Genomic DNA, 21,242 nt, shown 5'->3' on the forward strand with positions numbered 1-21,242 from the left:
ATGTCCCGTCTCACGCAAAATGTTCCGAGTTGTGATGCAGGACACTGTGCAACGCTGCGGGACCAAATATTACCAAGCGTAATCGACGTTTAAATCTTTCATTCAAGAGTGACAGTTTGTTTATAAAATAATATTGGAATAAGAAAATATATTTTCAGATCGTTTATTAAAAACGCTAATACACAGAAATCACGAAAAAACACACAAATGCGCTTTAAGACAGTTCAGCGAATATACAAATTATGTTAAATACAAATCGTATCAGTAAATACTAATATACTTTTATTTACATCAACTTTGGAATAGGGACTTTGATTATAAATCTTACACTTAGGAAGTAATCGTTTATAAGTAATTGTATTTTCAATAAAAAAATATATTATAATAACTTTCAAATAAAAAAAAAGTAATAATCGCGTATGAACACTATTTAATATTTTATTAAACAAGTTACTTAAATTCAGGGAACCAAGGGTACTTAAAAAAATATCGTATCATAAATAAAACATCATTCTAAGTCAAGGTAAATGGTTTTAGATACATTTAGTAATAAATATACGAAGCTCAATAGGTAATTCTCTCAAATAATTACAATGTAAGTATGTATCAATATAATTTTAAGTTTTAACTGTATGATATGCTGATATAATCTATATTATCTGTCAAATTGACATAAGAAGGCACAAGATAAAATAAAATATATTTCCCGTTAAATTAAAACACTCCTTTAAATTGAAAAAATATTAAATTAAAAATTAGCTAAAATAGATATTATTCTTTTAATCTTACATTAACGATAAATCCTGAAAAATTCGCGAGAAACATTATATACAGATAGTTTTAGACGATAATTCATTGAAATATTTTTTTTATAAACATTTCATAAGCACTATGTTTACATAATATGATATATATTTCACTACTGCCACTATTAGAAAAAAATATCGAATATTATCTCCATGCTAAATTCTGTTAAAAAATTTCAAAAAACTTTGTACATGGTCCTTTTCCAGGAAATTTCGTTTAAAAAAAAACTAATACCCATGAAATTATAACAAATATTATCCTATTGAGGATATAATTTTCGTTATAATATAAAACTCAGCTAACATTTATTCTAAGTTTTCGACTTTGTCACTATTTATCACATACATAAATATAACATATGAGTATAACAGTGAATAATACTAATATAATGATTTCGTATATATTACGATTCTAACATGAATATCATTACCCCAGATCTCAAGCCTCGACTTTCGCATAGACAAAATAAAAGTGTCATGCATAACCTCTTTAAAAAAAAATCGTTAAAAAATCTACTAGAATCTGAAGCTGTTATAAAAAAAGCATTATTTATGAATGATCTTAATATAGAGTAAAAAAACTAATTACTTTACATTTTGGCAAACATAAAATTTTACATAATATTATTTATTATGTCGTACCGCCACTGGTTTGACATGTAAAATGTCTTAAGTAACCGTTAAATGTATCCAGTGTGGCGGCTAGGGTTACATTTTACGTAATTAACAATGGGGCAGAAAGGATAGCACTTAAATTTTTATCTTCTTTAACTGTACTTAATGTACGTAATAAATTGGATCGTTGTTTAACCTTTACATATAAAATTTCTACCACATGCTACCGTCGATTTTCTTTAACCACTACTTGACAGCACTCACTTTTTTTTCAAGTCCATTCTTCCACTGAGATTTACTGATATCCATTATTTTACACCACGGTATCAAAATTTGAATAGAAAAAAGGTCTCACATAATCAATAAACAGCATTAATATAATTACATTATGACAATATTTATGTATTGTTCTTTTTTAAATTATCATCAAAAGATAAACCGTTTTTTCCCTTCGTTTCAACATTTCTCTTATTAACTTAAAATAGCATTTATATAACTCAGTAGTAGGGGTCAGTAAATCCCAGATACCATTACACTACATTTCGTTGGTGAGGTTGAGGCCGCTGCCGGAGGCCTGGGGCTCCACTGGCGTAGAGTTTAGACTGCCGTAGGTGCGGCCGCCTCCCGAGACCACTCGCCAGCGTCCCCGACGGCGGGTTATGCCTATAATATGAATCGTTGTATACACGAGGTCACTAAATATGGTGTGATACAAAAATACGGCAATTTTAGCAGCAGTCTATGTACACACTACGTAAACACTTACAGCAAGCATGTTCGTTGAGCTCGTGTTCAGATATTTGAGTCACATATGTTTCTGAACGAAATATTTGCAATATCAGTGAACTTTACATTTATGACTAAACACGTTTTCTCTATTTGATTTTATAAATATTGTGTTGGTATTGTTTTTTGAGCTAAATTCATAAAATACGATGTTTGCTAACTACTGCTGTGCTTAGCCTCCAACTTTAATATAATTGTGTATAAAATTATAAATGTATTAAAACAAGAACAGTAAAAAATACTTTTTTGGACAATCTATATCTCATATCTTGATAATCTCTTTTTTAATAACGATACTTAAAAAAGTCTGCATTTAGCATTTTTGAGCATGTCTGTTCGTTCTATATACAGATGTAACAGGAAGTAACTTTTGGACACACAGTTCTACAGTACTTCGATTGTTAAGTCAGATTACTAGACACCAAAATAAATATTTCCTCCTGAAGAAAGTCCATGTTTCTGCCAGCTTTATTATTAACTTTCTTCCTGTTCTAATAAAAACAAAACTAGTATGAATTATGATTCATGATAATTACTCATAAATATTAATTTTATTTATTGAAGTATTGATTTTCGATATTCTCTGTAAAATATGATAAATAAGTTTTTTTTTTTTTAATAATTTTGGCCAAAGCTTATTTGACAAATTCGTGAACTGGTTAGCGATACACAAAAACGATATTAATTTGAATAACATTCATATACAAGTCACTAATTATTATTTCTTGTCAGATCTTATTGCTAATTTAACACAATTTTTAAGTTCTTAATTAATGTTTAACAGATAGAGTCAAAATAATTAGTGTCTTTGTCAAAATTGATGTACAGATTTGCTTGTTTTTTTTTTTGAATTCTGTAAAATATGTTTAGGAGCTTATAAAAATTAAGTCACTGTTAAATCTTAACTCACTAAAATTAGCGGCCGTACTTATAAACGTTGCTGCGCGTGTGTTTATTTAAACACTGATTTCTCATTCTCTCATTCTGTTTTGACTGATTTGATATACGAAAGAAGAAGACATAGCATTGTTTAACGAATCACCCTCTAAACAGCGTTTATAGGTCTAGCCCTAAGATCCTTGGATTATATTAAGTATAAAAAGGTTTTTTTAAGAAATACTTACTTTTTTAGTCCTCAAAATTTGCAACTGCTGCAATTAACTCTTAACTTTTTTAAATTTATTGTTTCGTGTATCCCTACGTGTAGCTTCATGCTAAATATAAGCATTTATTTATATTTCTTATACTTTATAAATCGTTTTTTTTTTTAATTTTACTATTTTCTGGTCAAAAGCACTAACTATACAGAAATGTGTCTTGTTTTGTAAACTGTAAGTGTTGCTAATCTACTAAAGCTGTAACTGCACATAATATGGTAATCTAAAATACATTATATTTAATGTAAGGTGATGACGATCAAATGTATGATGTTACGCTAAGTGCTTTTGCTTTAATACAATGAATTCCTTACGTTGCTTTCACTTGCCATGAGCAGATCCTTTTATAAAAAAAGAAAAAACATTTTTTATAATTTGTACATTGGACCTTGACTTAATTTTTAAATGATAACATTTAAAGCCGCCATTACTATTAATGTATTAATATTCGTGTCACTCAATTTTTAATTTAATTAGAAAGCATTGTGAAATTAGTAATAGCATTCGTTAATGCTTAATTGTAATCAAAAATATTTTATTATTACAAAATTGTATTAATATTCAACAAAAACAAATAATAATCGGTTAAATATAATGGCGGGTTTAGATGTGTTATTTTGTAAATAAGCGTTCCATGCAATGATATGGCAGCAGCGTAGTGCTCATGCCATGCAAAGGTGCTAAACTAAAAATAAAACGAAAAGAAAATAAAAAAAAAACGTAATTTATTTCTAATACATTAAGTTATCGGTTATAACATTAAATTAAACCATAACCTTTGGACAATGAAAGCGTTTCCCTCTATTTAAGTACTAACTTTAAGTAGGAGATTCAGTTTTTAAAAAACATTCGAATCTTTTTACAATTATTGTTATATTTGCATATTCATTACGACAATTCGATAAAATATTTCATTTGATATCAATACAAATCGTCTATACAATCATATAGGAACATAGAGGGCAATACTAAGAAAATCTCTGGAAATAACATCACATTGACTAAACTAAAAGAAATCGTAAAATCACCAAAAGAGCTACATTACAAACAATATAAATAATTATATTTTCTTAATTTCCTTGGTCTTTAAAGGCGTACCTGTAAAAATACGCGCCTCTTTATATTTCGTTTATGAAGAAAAAAGAATAAAACCGACACCATTTTTTTAAGAAATAAGTTAATACCTAGCATTTCCCATTGTTAGTTAAGTAAATAAACACAATAATCATTTAAATTAAATCGTTTTCACGGAGAGGACTTTTACAACCAGCGACGAGACTTTCACTTACCTTGAAAATTATTGACGAACAACTATTCAATGCAAATAATACTATTCCGTAATACACAATCTTCTCCCTTTTTCTCGTCACTGTTATTGCAAAAAGTCTAACTCGCATATAAACAATTGTTCCAATTTTAAATATATAAATTTAATAATTCGAATTTATAACTTACCAACTTTAAAAAGGTCGATATCAAAATAGAATATAATTTAAAAAAAATACTAAGCATACATTACACGACATTTTGCAATAACAATGGTTCAAAAATGACAGCTTATGTTTTAGTGCTGCCATATAAATTAAAAGATTATATAGTAACAGAATTAGCATTATATAAAGGTAGTTAACCAAAATCGCATCTCTCGTCAACTAACACGTCACTCTATATATCTGAAGAATCAAACATTTTGACGTAACTATTGACAATTTCCAATTTAAAAATTTATTGTCTCTATTAATTAGCCTTTGAGATTATAACAAATGACTAACTCCAAGGCCGATAAAAACAAACCGATATAAAAATTATTTCAAGTACAATCTTCTAAAAATATTTATTATCTTTATTTTCACCTACAGCGTGTTACATTAAATTATACCTACTATACATTATAGTACGTCACTGGATGTAAAATGTTTTAATATTTTTCAACATCTTTTGCTATTACTGATCACTAATTAAATAAGTTTTTTGTTCTGGTTGTTATCTAAAATTTTTAAATATAAGGAACTTATTGATAATATAAATTAAAAATAATTTTATATGATTTCGGATACTTCATAATTTAATACTTCCAAATAACTTACAATTTAAATAAAAACATGAAGCACAGAATGTAAATATAAAAGAAAATAAAGCGTCGAAGCGCAGAAAATAATAATCATGAAAATTATATTTGCGTAATTATCAACGAAATTAAAGCCTTGTGCACTATATTATGAAGAAACGCGATTTATCCACGTACAAATATAATAATATTTACTATGAATATTCGAATTAATCCGCGCATCCCTTTAGGTGTATCGATTTAAGTACACATCGCGAACTCGAGGACAAGGACACGACGCTACTACGTTCAAATGCGATTGTAGAGACGTACACGCAGATGTATCGATAAATAACATTATCAAAATAATTAAATTCGAAATATTAGGAATGACTAATGTCAATATACATCTAAACATGAAATACGAAACATGCAAATTTGAAGGAAAATTAATATTCTACAGGTCCCTTTAACCAACCAGTGGTTAGAACCGAACCCTTTAAGGAACATTGCAATGCGACACGAATCTTCTAATAAAAAATCTCACATTGTATATCATCTATTTATATAATTTCAATAAAAATCAACGACATTATCTAGTCGATTGCAAATCTCCTTTACATATAAATGCTAATAATATTATTATCAAGAAAGGGAGTACCAAATTCCCGTGTACAAGTCAATGCGACAAATTCAACTTTCCATCATTAAATATTACTTCAAAATACAACCGAAAGTTGCTAAATGTCGCAAAAACACAAGTGACTAAGTTCGACAGCTGTTTAAATAATTTTGCAATGTTGCTGTGACACTCAACCAGTTTTGTTTACAAATAAAAAATATCGATAAGTTAGTGATCGAAACGAGATTGAACTTTGCACGTCACTATTGTCCCATTCAAATTGAGGAAACAAAATTTTAACATCATTACGTACCGATTGTAGCAAAGCTTATGTTAAAATCGCATTTCTTATAACTTACTCATCACTTCTGCAGTACAAAGATAAACGTGCAAGCTACCTCCTAACCGTCATGTCAATGATCAATCGTAAATCCACAACATTATTATGATTTAGATTGAATATCGAACAAGTGAGCGAGACGCGAAATGAATGGACAATCGGAAACGGTTCAGCCGATTACGACTCTGAATCGAATGGATTTTTTAAATCGACAGGGCATTTGACTTGATTCTCTTTTTTTTTTAAACATACAATAAAATCAATAGTACAATAATCGACAGCTGCTCAAAACTGACGATGATAAAAATAATTACAATATAACGATTGTATCGATATATTTTTTAAGTTTGCTGATTCAAAGTCTAGTCAAAGTCCCCGGACGTGAAGGTCCAGTCTCGTGCGTGCAAGCGTTCACGCGAGTAGCGTGTCAAAGTTATAGTGTCGGTGTGTTGGCGCGCTTACTCGCGTGAGCGACGTCTCCGCGACCGCCTCCTTGCCGCGCAGCAACTGCCGCGCCAGCTTCTGCTTGTTGACCGGCGACCCTGCAATTACATACGTGTCACCTCACTGCCTTCCGCTCCCGCCCACACGTGGGGAGCAACCACAGCATTGCTTACTAGATTATAGCCTCATAGTTGAAGTTAAATTACATATAATTTAATTCGTCAAAAAGAGTAATTCCAGAGTTTCTTACCGGTTCTCCTCGATAAAATCAACATTCTTAACTAGTGTGGTAGATTTACATATAATTTGATCTTGTAAAATAACGACTCTAAAGTGGTGTATAAATACAACACTCAAGACATGAATGCCTCAAATTCGATTATGACCCTGAAAATCTGCTTTACTAGAATTTCTTTAAATAAATGCTGCGGTTTGCTGTCCTAGTGTTGTATCAAATAATATAGCTCAGTAGACGTTACATTGTTGAGTTACGATCGAGTGACCAAAGCAATGTTTATGAAAACGGTGACCACTTACTACAAATACAATACAAATTGATCGTTTGGGCGTTCATTTCTCAAACGATTTGACAGATTAATTGTAATATTACACCACTTCCTTAGTTTTGGTTAAAAATATTTCTAACTATACAAACATCAAATTACTATAATGAAAAACTACAGACCAGCAGAAACAGAATAAATATAATTGTATTACACAAATGATCAAAAAATAAAGTGCAAAGCAACAATAGATATAAGCTGTATAAAATACACATATAATCATTAGCATAAATAATAATCATATAGAGTGTCACCGAATATATCAAGCTTTATATAATATTGGGGTTTCACACACATTTTTTCACAATAAAATAAGGCAAAGGAATCTTTACAACAGACATATAAGTTAAAATGTGTTATAACCTACCTTTCTCGAACTTGTTTAATACAAGTTTTTGTTTTCTGATAGCTATATCACAAATTAATTTCTAAATGTAAATAATTTTATTTACAGACACAGATACAAAATGTTTTCATTTAAGGGGACTACATGAGCTAAATGTAAGTTTTATAATGCAAAAAAGTATATGATCCAATGCAGTAAACCAAATGAAAAAATGATATGATAATCTTCAGGATACATGCTAGTTATTTGTTATTTTGAAAACATGATGTAATTAATTTGGTACGAAAGAAAAAAATCACAAAGTTACCTCTAAAAAAATCTTTTAACAAATAATAACTATACTTATATACATTCAATAATTCTGGTTTTTTGTCAGATTATTGTACAAGCAATATACTACTTTACCTCTATGTCACTTTTTAAGTAAAATCAATAGATATTTTTAAAACCAGATATTTTTATTTTCGAACAATATGCATACGCATGTGTGCGTAAACGCCGTGTACAGACATTGCCGGCCGAGGCCTGATGCTATACAGACGTGTCGATCTTTTCGCCGCATCATTACGTTACGAGATATTTTTTTGTAATTTTAATTGTAAATTCATTGTTTCATGTTTTCTTATAATAAATATTATTCTTCCTTGTAAATAAATATATTAAGTTAAAATAGTTTAGCAGTAATTAGGCATTTGTTTTTTATTATATTACTTGATATAAATTTTAATTGTGTAAATATGGGAAATAAAGTGAAACGCGAGAGGAAAACTAAAAAACGGTAAGAGTATTTTATTAGTAAACATATATATTTTTTTATAAATTATGATATTGAAAACATCTATTAGAAAAAATGTGCAATCAGTTCGCATAGAATCAGATTTTTCGAGCCGTTCTTCAAATATTATGATAGAGTATTTGGTGAAAGTAAGGAAAAAATCAATTGAGAATGACTACATTCGATCCCCATGAACTCGAAGCAATTTGATATTTCTCATTAAAAGTACTATGGGTCATATTTAGATACATATTTTTTAAATACATACTTTTATAATTAATAAAAATATAATTACTAACATATATTTATTTTTTACAGAATAAAGAAAGTCGAAAACAATAACACGGAAGCTATTTATATTGCGTAAGAGTTTAATTTTATCGATTACTACTAATTTTAATAATAAAAAAAAAAGAAAAGTCGTAACAAAAAAAAAGTAATTGTTGTGAACCAGAGAACTAGAATATTTAGAAGTGTCATTTGTACGTAATTCAAAAATTTTAATTTTTAGTAACGTCCGCCATATTGGATTGAATATGGAAGCAATTCATGAATCGTGGATTGTCATCGAGACTAAATATGTGTGCCAACTTTCAGCTCCATAGCTTCAATGGAAGTGGGTGTAATATTGATTGCAAGATTCCAGGACATACGTACATACATTCATACATACAAGTGAAATAAAATAAAAGATTTTAATAAATAAACCTAGTTAACCAATGATTCAACCAAATCGACTTGTCGACATTTTTTTCTAGTAAATATTTAGATGGTTTTTTTTTTAAATTGAATATATATTTTTTCTTTGTGAACCGATATTAATAAAACGAACAAACACTACGCTATATGTTACCCCACGGTTACTACACTAGAGATTTCGAGCACTTACGATTTTATTATATAAATAGATTATCAAACTTTTATAAAATGTTAAAAATTGGTATGTTTTAATATTTAGTATAAGAACGAATTGTGGCATAATAATATAAATAATATAAAAAAAAAGGTTAAAACTAACTGTCTATTTTATTGTATACAAAATATAAATATAAATAAAAGTTTAATTGAATCAGTTTCTTTTATAATCATTTGTTAACTAACATCGAAAGAAATAAAATATTTTCTGTTGTCCTATCTATTTTTTATGAGATTTATGATTGATCTTACTCCGCTCGGTTTGGCGCCATCTATTAGAATATATGGGCGTAACCTCGTTACCTCGCTTAACCCTTAGTTCACGGGCTTGCCGTTTTTGTCGATTTTGTGAGTGTGTGCGTGCGATTCTCAAGGGCACTTAGCTCTTGTAGTCCTCTTAACATAGACAAATTATTTTGTACTATTCTGTGTTATCGAGCGATTATTATTGGTTTATATTTCATTAATTAATTAAACAATCTAACAGAATATAAAATAAAAACGTAACCATCGCAATTGTAAAACATCAACATATATCAACGTTAAATGAAAGATATATTTCTTTTGTGACGTTATATATGTAGTTCTATTTTCAAATTTACAATAATTGTTTCAAAATCGTTAAAGGAATAAAGTTTTAGGTGAATTGATGTGAATGTTATTAATATTGACACTTAGATTCAATAAGTGTGGCGAAACTGTTATTTTATAAAATTAAATGTGCATATAATATAATTATATGTACCTCCTACCTCATTGGTTAGTTAAGCAAACGCTTGGGTTATATTCTAAAGACAATCACAAAATAAGACTTGTAACATGCCACATACATTTTATATGAAAGCATATATTTACAAATTGTACATTATGCAATAATTTAAACATTCGATAAGTTCTATAATTATATAAATTTTCGTACAATTTATAATTATATGGAACATGTATGTTAATTTTCATCTTAATTTAAAAAAGGTCCAATATACAAAGAAGCAAAAATAAAAATGTGCATAAAATCAACTTTAAACTGAAAAAGATCATGCCGGAACTAGGAAATGATGCAAGTCGAAAGAATACAATGAACAAAAATAACAGGTGAGCATAACTCTCATAATTGAAAAATATTATCTGTTTATCATAATATATGATAATGTTCGTCGTGGCAATCACGACTTCACGGTTTAAACAAAATCCATTCAAGAATTGTCGAGCGATTTCTAATTTCATTTTAGTTTGACCAACATTATGTTACTCAATCAAAATTTAAAATTAATTAGTTGTTTAATCGTTTAAAAATGAACTTATTGTCTATATCATCATCCAATATCAATCTTCACCTGACATATCAGATACCCCTCGACGTTTCCATATATTTTTGTGTATCCTATTATAAACCCAGTCGTAAACCAAAATCTGATCTACCTTTGGACGGGTGTACTATTATAAAATTAGGTATTATTATTAGATTTTTGTTGCGCTAAATCTTTACCATAATAAATCGTTGACTAAATGTTCTATCGACAATTTCGTTTATGCTTAAAATTCTAATTTATTAAATTTCTGATATTTATCCATCTGGTTGAAAACATGTAGTTGCCATGATAATTATTAATCCAAGTTCTATAAAACTTCTATAAAACTATTAGTCGAGAATTCTGCTCGCCTGCTCTACAAAATTGTAGAACAACGTTGCGTTTTATGAAATATAAAAAATATTTTTAATCTGTACGTATTTAATTGTGTGTGTGTGTATATGTCCATACTGTTTATTTTTTACATTAACTATAATGATTCAAATATGCACGCATTTTGTGCCAGTGTAGGTAGGTTATTTGATTTTTTTAATGATATCATGTATCAATACTTACTCTATGTATTGATACATGATATCATGAAAAAAACGTTAATTACAGTATTCTTGAAAAATAATTTAAACGAATAAAAATTCCTAAAGTCAATTTATATATATTTTTTTTTAATTCAATGAAATTGACGAGCACCTTACAAAAAAAGCATCTGACAAAACAAAATAATGTTCAGGTTGAAATATTTATTTTCAAAAATCACCTTACAACTCAACCTACCTAACTGACACTAGGATAGAACTGAACACCAAAAATGAATGTGTAAAAGCTGTACTAGCTCACGAATATTTGAATATTCCAATTCATTGCAATTTTTACAAATGTATCAGAAAAGTTAAAGCATCGGAGTTCCTTTTTAAATATTATCTTGGCTAGACTGTGGGTTTAAACAAGTTACCTCTTCAGTAAGGATTGTCTAATTTGTTTGAAAAAAAAATATTGTTATTTGAGACCCGAGCGGAATGCGTTCTGTTGCCGCATTCGCTATGGACACGTGGGTACCGTCAGCAAATGCTGCGTTTTCGTCAACTTATACGTTATAGGTATAACTTGAGATCTCGTTACGGGTTATACCTACGTCGTAATCGATATGACACGTGATCATGGATGGATGATGACGTAGACAGTTGTTGTTCTTAAGTGAAAATTATTTTCAACAATAATTTTTATTTTATTACTTTCCTGTAAAATACCAATATATTGTTCAAAGTTAGAGATCTCTTGGCCTATTTTAGAATGAATTTTGTCTAATTCCACTGTAATCTTACAGAAAGTTCACATAGTTCGATTTTAGTTGACCAACATTAGTTGATAAATAAGCTCTCACGGTTCGGTTTTTTTCAATGATTATTATGAATTGAGAAATTATCTCACTAGTAAACTTTATTGACATTTTGTGCTCGCTCGAATTCGAATTGAATCGATATAAGTTGAAATATCACTATTTTTACATTGATATTTGCTGCTTCAAATCGATTAAAAATATTTACAGACGATTCAAATTCTAATTGATCCACTCTTATCGACATATGTGAACCTGTTATAATCGAATTGAAAATAATCCATTTGAAATTTGGAACCTGTTTTTTGAAAAGATTGTTAAAACTGTCTACAAGTTGTAATGAAACGTATTTTTATAAAAGTATTTACTTACCGATATAACTGAGCATGACGGGCAGGAATATCAGACCGTGAGCCGCGCCGAACAACACGATGCCCAAGTACATGCGGAAGTAGAACACCTAGAAGAGTAACAATTCAATTATATTTTATTTTAGATTAGTACTTGGTTTTAATGTATTATTTTTTTTGTATTATCAAGATTTATAAGAATTCCTTTTGCGACTATGTGATTCTGTCAGAATAAATATTACCACTTTAATTCACACACAGAATAAATATTAACGCAATAAATATTTTTCGTTCTTCTGTACAAAACTAATTTGTTTGGTGTGGGAAAAATATTCCCGAAAAAAGTAAACGTCAGATAAACACACAGACGTTGGCCGTAAAACTTTTTTCGGTGCCGTACTTTAGTGCCCTACGCTTATTTAAAATACAATGGAGGAGGTCGGCAATCACGTGAACGCCAACCACCTCACGTGCAATATCGAAAGTATTTATTCAAAGGAAATGAATGAAAGGAACCTGGAAAATCTGGCTGTTGGCGGTGCCGAGCACGATGATGCCGCCGAACTTGGTGAGCGTGATGCCGGACAGCACGGACGAGCCCATGGTGGCCAGCGCGTGCGACGCGCGCGCCACGCGCCCGCCGCCGCCCGACACGCTGAACGAGTGCACCAGGTGCGAGCAGAACTCCACCGCGATGCCCACCGCCATCACCTGCGGGACGGCCGCCGTTACTCCGTTACCCGGGCCCGAGGGAGCCGGATTTAGTTGCCCTCCCTGAATCCGGCCCTGGGTCCCGAGTCTATTGCTCTACTTACCAAATTAACCAGCGACACGGCGTTGAGACTGATACCCCACCAGTACATGAGACCGCCGAGGTTGACGACGATCATCGTGATCGTAATGACGACGACCTGGAAAAGGGCATCGAACGATTCACAGACGTCCTAGACTGGTCAAGTTCGAACTTCACGTCGGGGTGCGAAGCTGCGAAGACTCACCAGAGCGGAGAAGAGGTCGAAGCCCATCAGAATGAAGGTGACGATGAAGATGGAGAGCACGGAGATGCCCATCGACTTGAGCGTGTCGGGCCACATGGTGAGGTACTGCTCGTAGAAGACGTAGAAGACGGAGTAGGGGAAGACGTTGACGGTGGAGTTCTTGCCGGCCTCGCGCAGGTTCCGGTTGAGCGTCTCGCTGAGGTTGGCGGCCACCGAGCGCGCCGCGCGCAGCGCCGAGTAGTAGTCCGCGCTCGTCTTCAGCACCGTGTGGTAGCCTGTGCGAGACGCCCGAGAGATCGGGTTATATCGTCTGTATCCCACCGAGCCCGCCTCGATGGTCTAGTGGCTTTTTATAAGGCCACAGATACCGAGGCTCTAAGTTCAAACGTCGAACCGATAGTTATTGAGTTTTTCAGTCAAAAAATTATCAGTACCAGCTCGGAGTCCCGTGCCTCGAAAAGCACGAAAAGCTGTTAGTTCTGCGCTCGAACTCTTTCCGGCAATGTCGGATTTGCCGCCCCATCGGATTATGAGAGTGACGGAATAGAGTGCAGCTTTGTTTGCGCGCACACTTGTGCCGTATAATATGTCTGTGTAGTTGGGTTGGTTTTCCATGATATTGGATTCGATAGCCGTAACCAAAATCACCCGGACGACATCAACCCACTGAAAGAAGCATTTAACCTGACTATGAAACTGTAGCTATCAAATGTATAGGTTTCCCGAAGCAACTCAGGATCATCAGTAGTAGTGTAGCGTATTCGCATGGCATACCCTGATAGTACGTGGCGCCGATGCGGGTGTGCGTGCGGTTGTTGACATAGTTGACGGCGTGCGAGTAAGCGGCGTGGCCGCCCTTGGCGCAGGAGAACCCGGGGTTGTCTTGCAGGAAGAAGGGCACGTAGTGCTGGAAGTCGGTGGAGCTGGGCCGCTGCTCCGGGCCCTCCAGCGGGATGGCGCACTTGAGGCACGGTGGAGACGCTGCGGGACGAAGCGTAATTAGACAATGTTATAAAGTTTAAGCTCTCCCCCCCTCAATTATTTTGATTATATATTGTTTTTTTTTTAAATAAGGGAGACAATACTATTGCGATGTGATGAAACACACGTACAATATAAATAAGTTAAAACATTATTTACCATATTATCCTGAAGACTTACTTGAGTAATCGTTAGGACAGAAGCTGCTGTTTGAGGGGAAGTACTTGCAGCAGGCTGACGATGCGGCCCAGTCGAAGAAGTCGTCCAGCCACGAGTTCGGTGGCTGAGCGATGTACGTTAGGTTCGGTGTACGGTACGCTGAAATTAAAATTATTTTACTTATATTATTAATTAATATTACAGTTTGTAACTAGTTAATTTTAAATTGATAAAATAGAAAAATTCTATCATTATATATGACATTTTATAACCATGTTACTTGAAGAATATTATAAATATGTATATAGAAAACAAATTTTAAATAATCAATTAAATACATATAACATACTCACCAGAATACAGTTGCATTGCAATACTGTCAGTTCTACAGTATCTGGTTCCGCAGACCATATTCTGGACGTCTCGGTCTGAATAATCTAATCCATCCATCACAACGAAGTACACCGGCGGGCCAATATTTAAGTATTGGTTCAAATGTTTGAAGTACTTCAGTTGGAAGCTGTCGTGCGGCATGGAGAGCTCCTGGTCGAGACCTATGTCTATGTGTGGAGCCACCTAAAAAATCCATTTAAATTAACGACCACACCACCACAAGTGTAACACTCCGTTTCCAAGACGACACTGTCAATGAAATCTTTGAGGTAGAGTCGAAACGACACTCACCGCGACGGACGAGCAGAGCCAGGCGAAGAAGATGATCATGACGGAGGCGCGCACCTCGCGCTTCATGAGGAAGGGCACGTACACGTAGCGGAACAGGTTGAACAGCGCGCCCTCGCCCGCCGCCGCGCCGTCCGCCTTGGTGCCCGCCGCGCAGCACAGCACGTCGAACCTGCGCCGCGCCCGGTCAGTACTCTGCCACTCCGCCACTCCGCTCCACCTCACTTCGCGACGCCCGAGCCCGAGCGGCCTACCTGTTGTCGTTCTGGCGCCGCGTGTCCAGCGCCAGCAGCGCCACGAAGCACGTGACCTGCAGCAGGAAGTCCACGAGCAGCGCGGCGCCGGCGTACAGCGCGAAGGCGCGCACGGCCGGCATGTCGCTCAGCGCGCCCAGGAAGAAGCACACCGACTCCGACACCGACGTCAGGAACATCGACGGGCCCACCTGCCCCAGCCTGGAGCGCCGCGCACGCGTTTTATGCCAAACGATATCTCGATTTTTACTAGGGGAGGTTCGGGGCGAAGCTGGAGCGAGTCACTCACGTCCTGCCGATGTGCTGCGCCACGGTCTCGTCCGGTCGGCGCGGCTCTCGCTGGCTGGTCTGCACGAGGATGAAGATGTTGTCCACTCCCACCGCCAGCACCAGGAACGGGATGACCTCGACGATGATGAGCGTCGCCGCCACGCCGCAGAACCCAAAGATGCCCATGGAACACACCACGGACGCCAGCACGATCAGCACACCTGTAACATGTCACGTTATAGATATTTTTCAAATAGTAAAAATAGATGGCAATTCTGTAGACATTTTTAAAATTATTTATCCAATAAGTATTTAGTCACAATAAACGATACACGCCAAAATTATACATACACTACACAGTATTTTTTCCCTTGTAACAGAATTGAACGGCTCACCTCCGAGACCAAGCGTAATCTTGCTGTCGATCAGCAGCCTGGAGCACGTGGTGAATCTCCCCAGAGATATCGTGATGTACGCGAACATAATGAAGTAGGACACGAGTATGGTGGATACGTCTGATTTCGACTCTCGGTCTAACTCGTCCTCGATTGATCTCTCTGAACTGTAAGCGATGTCCATATACGAGGGCATTTCGTTTTCAGTGTAATTTTTCATGAATTTGATATACTCTTCCTCCCATTCGAGAGCCGGTTTCAGCTGTAAATATATTATTTTACTTATACAATTTATACAAAATATGTTTAAATATTTGTAAGAACAGTAACTTATGATATGATTAAAAAACAACATAAATGAGGATGAAACCTTATCAGTTTTAATTTGGATAGTAACACAATAATCATTGGCGCATGGTAACATATCAATCATTATACGATTATATAATTATATTAATTTCAAATACAGACAGTATTTATAATCCAATATATCCTTGGAGTAATGTTACTTATTTATTGTTATTAAAATCGTTAGGATTATTTAGTAATAGTTTAATAAATCTATTTTATTGTTTATAATTTCTGAAGATAATGTTATCGATTCAGCTCAATTTCTTTCGAGTAATAATATAAGTCTATACCTTCTCCTTGTCGTGGTGGTTGTTGACGAGGAAGGTGAGGATGAGCGCGGTGGCGCGGTGGAAGCGCGAAGTCTTGGAGAGCGGCTCGGCCGGCGACAGGAAGCCGCCCAGCGCCACGCCCGGCAGCACGGGCCCGCCCCACACCGACAGGCAGCTGTACGGGTTCCTGCCACGGCCGGGGGGTCAGGGGGGAGTGCCACGCCGACGGCGGCGCCGCGAGCGTGGCACGCTGTACTCACTTGGAGCAGGAGAGAATCTTCTCGAGGTACTGGTTGTCGTCGAGGTAGTCGGTGACCTGGTCCGGGTCGTTCTCCCACCACCCCCACACGGACTGCACGGCGCAGTTGTCGGCCGTCACGGGCCCGCTGAAGGGGGATGACATCGGCGCGAAGCAAATGTCCTCGATGCGGCTCGTGTTGCCCAGTGCTGGAAAAATTGGAAACGGACATTCAAGTCAAGGCGTGGGACATAAGAATGGACCACTCGTACTGTACTGGTACAGAGAATATAGTGTATATTAAACATTAATCACTTTTTTTAAACCACATAAAATATTTACTCACCCATAATCCTATTTTGCAAATCGAGGACTTTCAAAAGGAAAGTGGAGTTAAATACTGGACCGAACGACATGACGTTACCGTTCGGCGACTTATACTCTATATCGGGCAGGCCCTTCGAGCTGATGATCAACATCTCAGTCCTGTAGAAAGGCTCGAAGTGAGAGTCGAAGTACTTCTTCTCGAGACGGGAACGGGAGTTCGGAGCTGCCCACAGTTCCACCGGATTGGTAGTCACTTGCATGTACCTTATACCGTGGCCGAGTGCGACAATTACACAAAGACCTGAAAATAACAGAAAATATAACAAATATCCGCCCGTAAAATATCGTAAATATTGATTCAACCATTCTTAGTTCAATCGCAACGACAACATATTCCAACTAAAATTACCATAACATTTTAAATTTATAAATTAAACATTTAAGTTTAACAAACAGTAAAAGCATATTACACAGAGTTAGTAAATCTTCCATAGATATGATTTACGAGAATAATATGGAAAGTATGTTCTCAAGGACATTTTAGATCATGGCAGTCCATTTAATATTACAAGTCGATGTAAATAATATTTGTCTTTTAAAACTTACCCAGGAATAGGACAATCCATGGTTTCGACGCCATCAAACAACCCCACCACTGGAAGAAATCCTCCAATTTAGTCTCAGTCTCTGCGCCTAGTTTCTCAAAGAAAGTGGCGTCGTCAGCACCATCCGGCTGATCTGCAGACCAACCAACTGACGTGGGATTGGTAGCCATTTCCTGATTGTTTTCTGAAGCAACGCCTGTTTGCAAATATGATACATTAATATCAAGGTATATAAGCATCATTGAAAAAAAAAATACTACAAAAACTCAAATCTCATCCTAACATGTCAAACACAAAAAAAAAAAAATCAAAATTACACCAATAAACCAAACACTATATGTATGTACATATTTTCTATATGAAAACAAATTATACTTGAATATTGCATATACAATAAAACCTATATCATAATATATCACCATGCAGTTAATATATGCCATAAGGATTTAAGTAAAGAAAATAATAATTGCATGCAATTTCTTAATACCATTTGTGTAAAAATTATGATTAGTGCACCACAACAACGAACCCATTAGTTTTTGTTTATGTATTTAATACTATAGATTAAATTATACCATTTATGTAATAATGGCAGTAAAGCATACACAATTAACCAGGAAATGGTCGGACTACACTTTAAAAAGGTGGCATGTATATACTGTGATCATTGGTGGAGGTGACCATTAACGATTACCAACATCATCTGCTTGTATCTCTTCTTGTAATAAATATAGAAACCAATGCCTGATTGGATATTTCAGAAAAAATCTGCACATTGACGAGATTAAGGACTAAGTTGTAATGTCAACTGTGCTTGTACTCTGGACTCACAGATCCTTCTGACTGGATCGAAACAACAGTGGGACACGTCTCTTTCCTGTTTTTAATTAAAAGAAGTAGGCAGCTGGACCATCGGAGGGTAAGTGATCGCTGCCACCCGATTGCACTGGCAGTGTAAGAAATATTAACCATCTCTTACATCCTCAATGTGCACCCAACCTTAAGAACTAAGATGTCAAGTCTCATATGCCTGTTATTAAACTGGCTCACTCACGCAACAAACAGCAACACAACAATATTGCTATTTGGGTGTAAAATATCTGACGAGGGGGTGGTGCCTACCGAGCCGTGTTTGCATAAAGCTCTACCGCCAATAACGAGTTTAGAGTACGAATTTAAGGGCCGATCACATGCCAAGGTACGGCACAAGTACACTAAGGATGACTTTCTATTACCGTTATCTTACAGTATGGAGGTATGTACGTACTGGAGCGATGGCTGTGGAGCGGACTGGTCTCGGGCCCGCCACGCCGCGCGCCGCCCGCCCAGTCTGCCGCACCCACACCACGTTAGAGACCCACCCACACACCCGACACGCAGCACTGGATTGCTTATCGTTCTTTACTGATTAATATATTTTTTGTCAGCAATCGAGTACCTTTGCCCATCGAGTCTGTGTCGTTATTATATAATATATTATTAATCCTTTAATACTGAACACTAATTGAGTTAATTCAAAATACTTTAAACCTAATAGCTATCACCAAGACTAAGAAGTTCTGCTCTCTCTAATTTTTTTATTTTAGTATATACGTACAAAAATCTTGTAACATTTTGTATTTTTTTTTCTCACAATAAATTTTTAGTATTTATTATATTAAGCCAATTGCATGTTCAAATTGTGGAAATTTTGTTTTTAATATAATATTTGTCCAGTCGCATAATGATCCCATTAGTTTACGATATATTAGGAAAATAATCCAAGTAAACAAAATCCATCTATAACATATTCCAATCAAAGGAATAGAAATTAAAACCTTGAATTTATATATTACATACGATTTACAAATAGCTCTGCTGTATTATGTACTAAAAATTGCTCTTAATTAAAATACATTAATTAATAATACAATACTATTCCACATAACAACTTGTATCCACTTTAATTTTACTTTCAAAAATCCGATAACAATTGTATCAGGATTCAAAATGGCGAGTATTCAATATACCGACCAATGACATCGCTTCAATTCAAGGTCAAAGTTGTTAACTTTTCTTTCTCCTCGTGCGATTGGAACAGGCTATACGAACATGTTGCACGAGCATAACTGTGTCTTCTACGTACATCTTACGCAGTACGAAACTGTCATCTCAGTGAGTGTAGTACTTCCCTTGTAAGTGCTACCCGAGTTGAAATTACAAGAGCGTGATTAGTGTTTAATATCAATGTCTACAATAGCATAATAACCATCACCATATAAATTTTACTAATTCATACTGTGTTACGGATTAAAATAACTTTTTATGTGTATACGTCGCATAAAATAAATAATAGTTATCGGTGTTAATGCACAATAAATAATCTATATATAAGTAATACATAAGCATAATATGCATGTCGTTATAAACGACATTAAATAAAAATAAGTCATTTTACACATTTAGATACTTTTAGAACTTATAGAGAATAAAAAGACATATAATATTTCACACTATGTTATCCAGTAATATAAATTTTCAAAGTAAATTACATTACAAGTTCATTTCTGTCGGTATTTAATTATTATGTAGAGATTTCAATCATATGTACTCAACGCAGGCGTGACTAACCGACAACGTTCTCCTGCTGGTTGCAGCAGTAGACGCCGCTGAGGAACAGCGTGGTGAAGATGAGGAAGACGATGGCCATGATGACGGCGTACCCGTCGGCGCCGTGGATGCTGAAGGGGCGCGGCGCGGGCGGCGCGGGCGGCGGCGCGGGGCACGACTCCAGGCAGTCCAGGCACGAGCAGCCCGGCTGGCCCTGCGGAGCGGTTGGACTGTTGCGTTTGAGGGAAAACGAGCCAGCCTTGAGGTAGTCGCGTAAAGTATGCGGTACGTCTGACGTGTCACCTTGATAACATTAACATTACATCCTCTCGGAAAATGAGTTGATACCATCACGTGACGGTCATCACTAGCATCGCGCACGCTCATTGGTGAAATCAAGTAGCATTCTTTTTGCGCTGCCTTTGACGCACTTTCGTTCCTTTTTCGCGAAATTAATCCCAGAGATTGCAAGCGAGAAGGAAACAAGTATATCATAAACATAGAATCTATTCTTAGGAGTACCTAACGTAACAATTAAATGTCTCTATGTGAAACGGTATAATATTTACTATGTACATTTTTACAATTCGAATAATATCTATAAATAAATAGGGCAAAGACAAAACTGTTCAAAATCTTTTTCTCCTCTTCTTGTCCACCAAATTTCTTTCATTTGTTTTTTTTTGTTTGATAGCTACATACACGTCAATAGCCAC

At 35.0% G+C, this 21,242-nt stretch overlaps 2 protein-coding genes across 7 annotated transcripts in view; one reads left to right on the top strand and one right to left on the bottom strand.

The window, feature by feature from the left end:
* Positions 1–149: 149 nt before the first annotated feature.
* LOC113400310 (NPC intracellular cholesterol transporter 1) overlaps positions 150–21,242 on the bottom strand; it is a 60,978-nt gene continuing 39,885 nt past the window's right edge. Inside the window, exons 6-24 of one of the 6 annotated variants that reach the window (XM_064217610.1) lie at positions 20,548–20,740; positions 19,205–19,267; positions 17,939–18,133; positions 17,352–17,633; positions 17,028–17,214; positions 16,789–16,954; positions 16,148–16,409; positions 15,772–15,973; positions 15,483–15,683; positions 15,232–15,400; positions 14,901–15,123; positions 14,569–14,706; positions 14,182–14,388; positions 13,408–13,682; positions 13,225–13,320; positions 12,926–13,120; positions 12,432–12,519; positions 6,836–6,915; positions 150–2,084 (exon numbers count right to left, since the gene is read on the bottom strand). In XM_064217610.1, coding sequence (XP_064073680.1) covers positions 2,079–2,084; positions 6,836–6,915; positions 12,432–12,519; positions 12,926–13,120; positions 13,225–13,320; positions 13,408–13,682; positions 14,182–14,388; positions 14,569–14,706; positions 14,901–15,123; positions 15,232–15,400; positions 15,483–15,683; positions 15,772–15,973; positions 16,148–16,409; positions 16,789–16,954; positions 17,028–17,214; positions 17,352–17,633; positions 17,939–18,133; positions 19,205–19,267; positions 20,548–20,740 — 3,228 coding nt within the window. In that variant the 3' untranslated portion in view covers positions 150–2,078. Of the gene's footprint in view, positions 2,085–3,678; positions 3,706–4,074; positions 6,916–12,431; positions 12,520–12,925; positions 13,121–13,224; positions 13,321–13,407; positions 13,683–14,181; positions 14,389–14,568; positions 14,707–14,900; positions 15,124–15,231; positions 15,401–15,482; positions 15,684–15,771; positions 15,974–16,147; positions 16,410–16,788; positions 16,955–17,027; positions 17,215–17,351; positions 17,634–17,938; positions 18,134–19,204; positions 19,268–20,547; positions 20,741–21,242 lie in introns of those variants that run through there. The other 5 variants (XM_026639837.2, XM_026639835.2, XM_064217609.1 and 2 more) reach the window with 5 other exon arrangements.
* Positions 9,392–21,242, top strand: part of LOC113400502 (mitochondrial coenzyme A diphosphatase NUDT8-like) — a 90,700-nt gene continuing 78,849 nt past the window's right edge. Inside the window, exon 1 of the mRNA XM_064217614.1 lies at positions 9,392–9,405. The gene's annotated coding sequence lies outside the window, so the exon portion shown is untranslated. The remainder of the gene's footprint in view (positions 9,406–21,242) is intronic.

The sequence above is a fragment of the Vanessa tameamea genome, chromosome 17 (genome assembly GCF_037043105.1).
Source record: "Vanessa tameamea isolate UH-Manoa-2023 chromosome 17, ilVanTame1 primary haplotype, whole genome shotgun sequence".
In the NCBI taxonomy this organism is placed as follows: Eukaryota; Metazoa; Arthropoda; class Insecta; order Lepidoptera; family Nymphalidae; genus Vanessa; species Vanessa tameamea.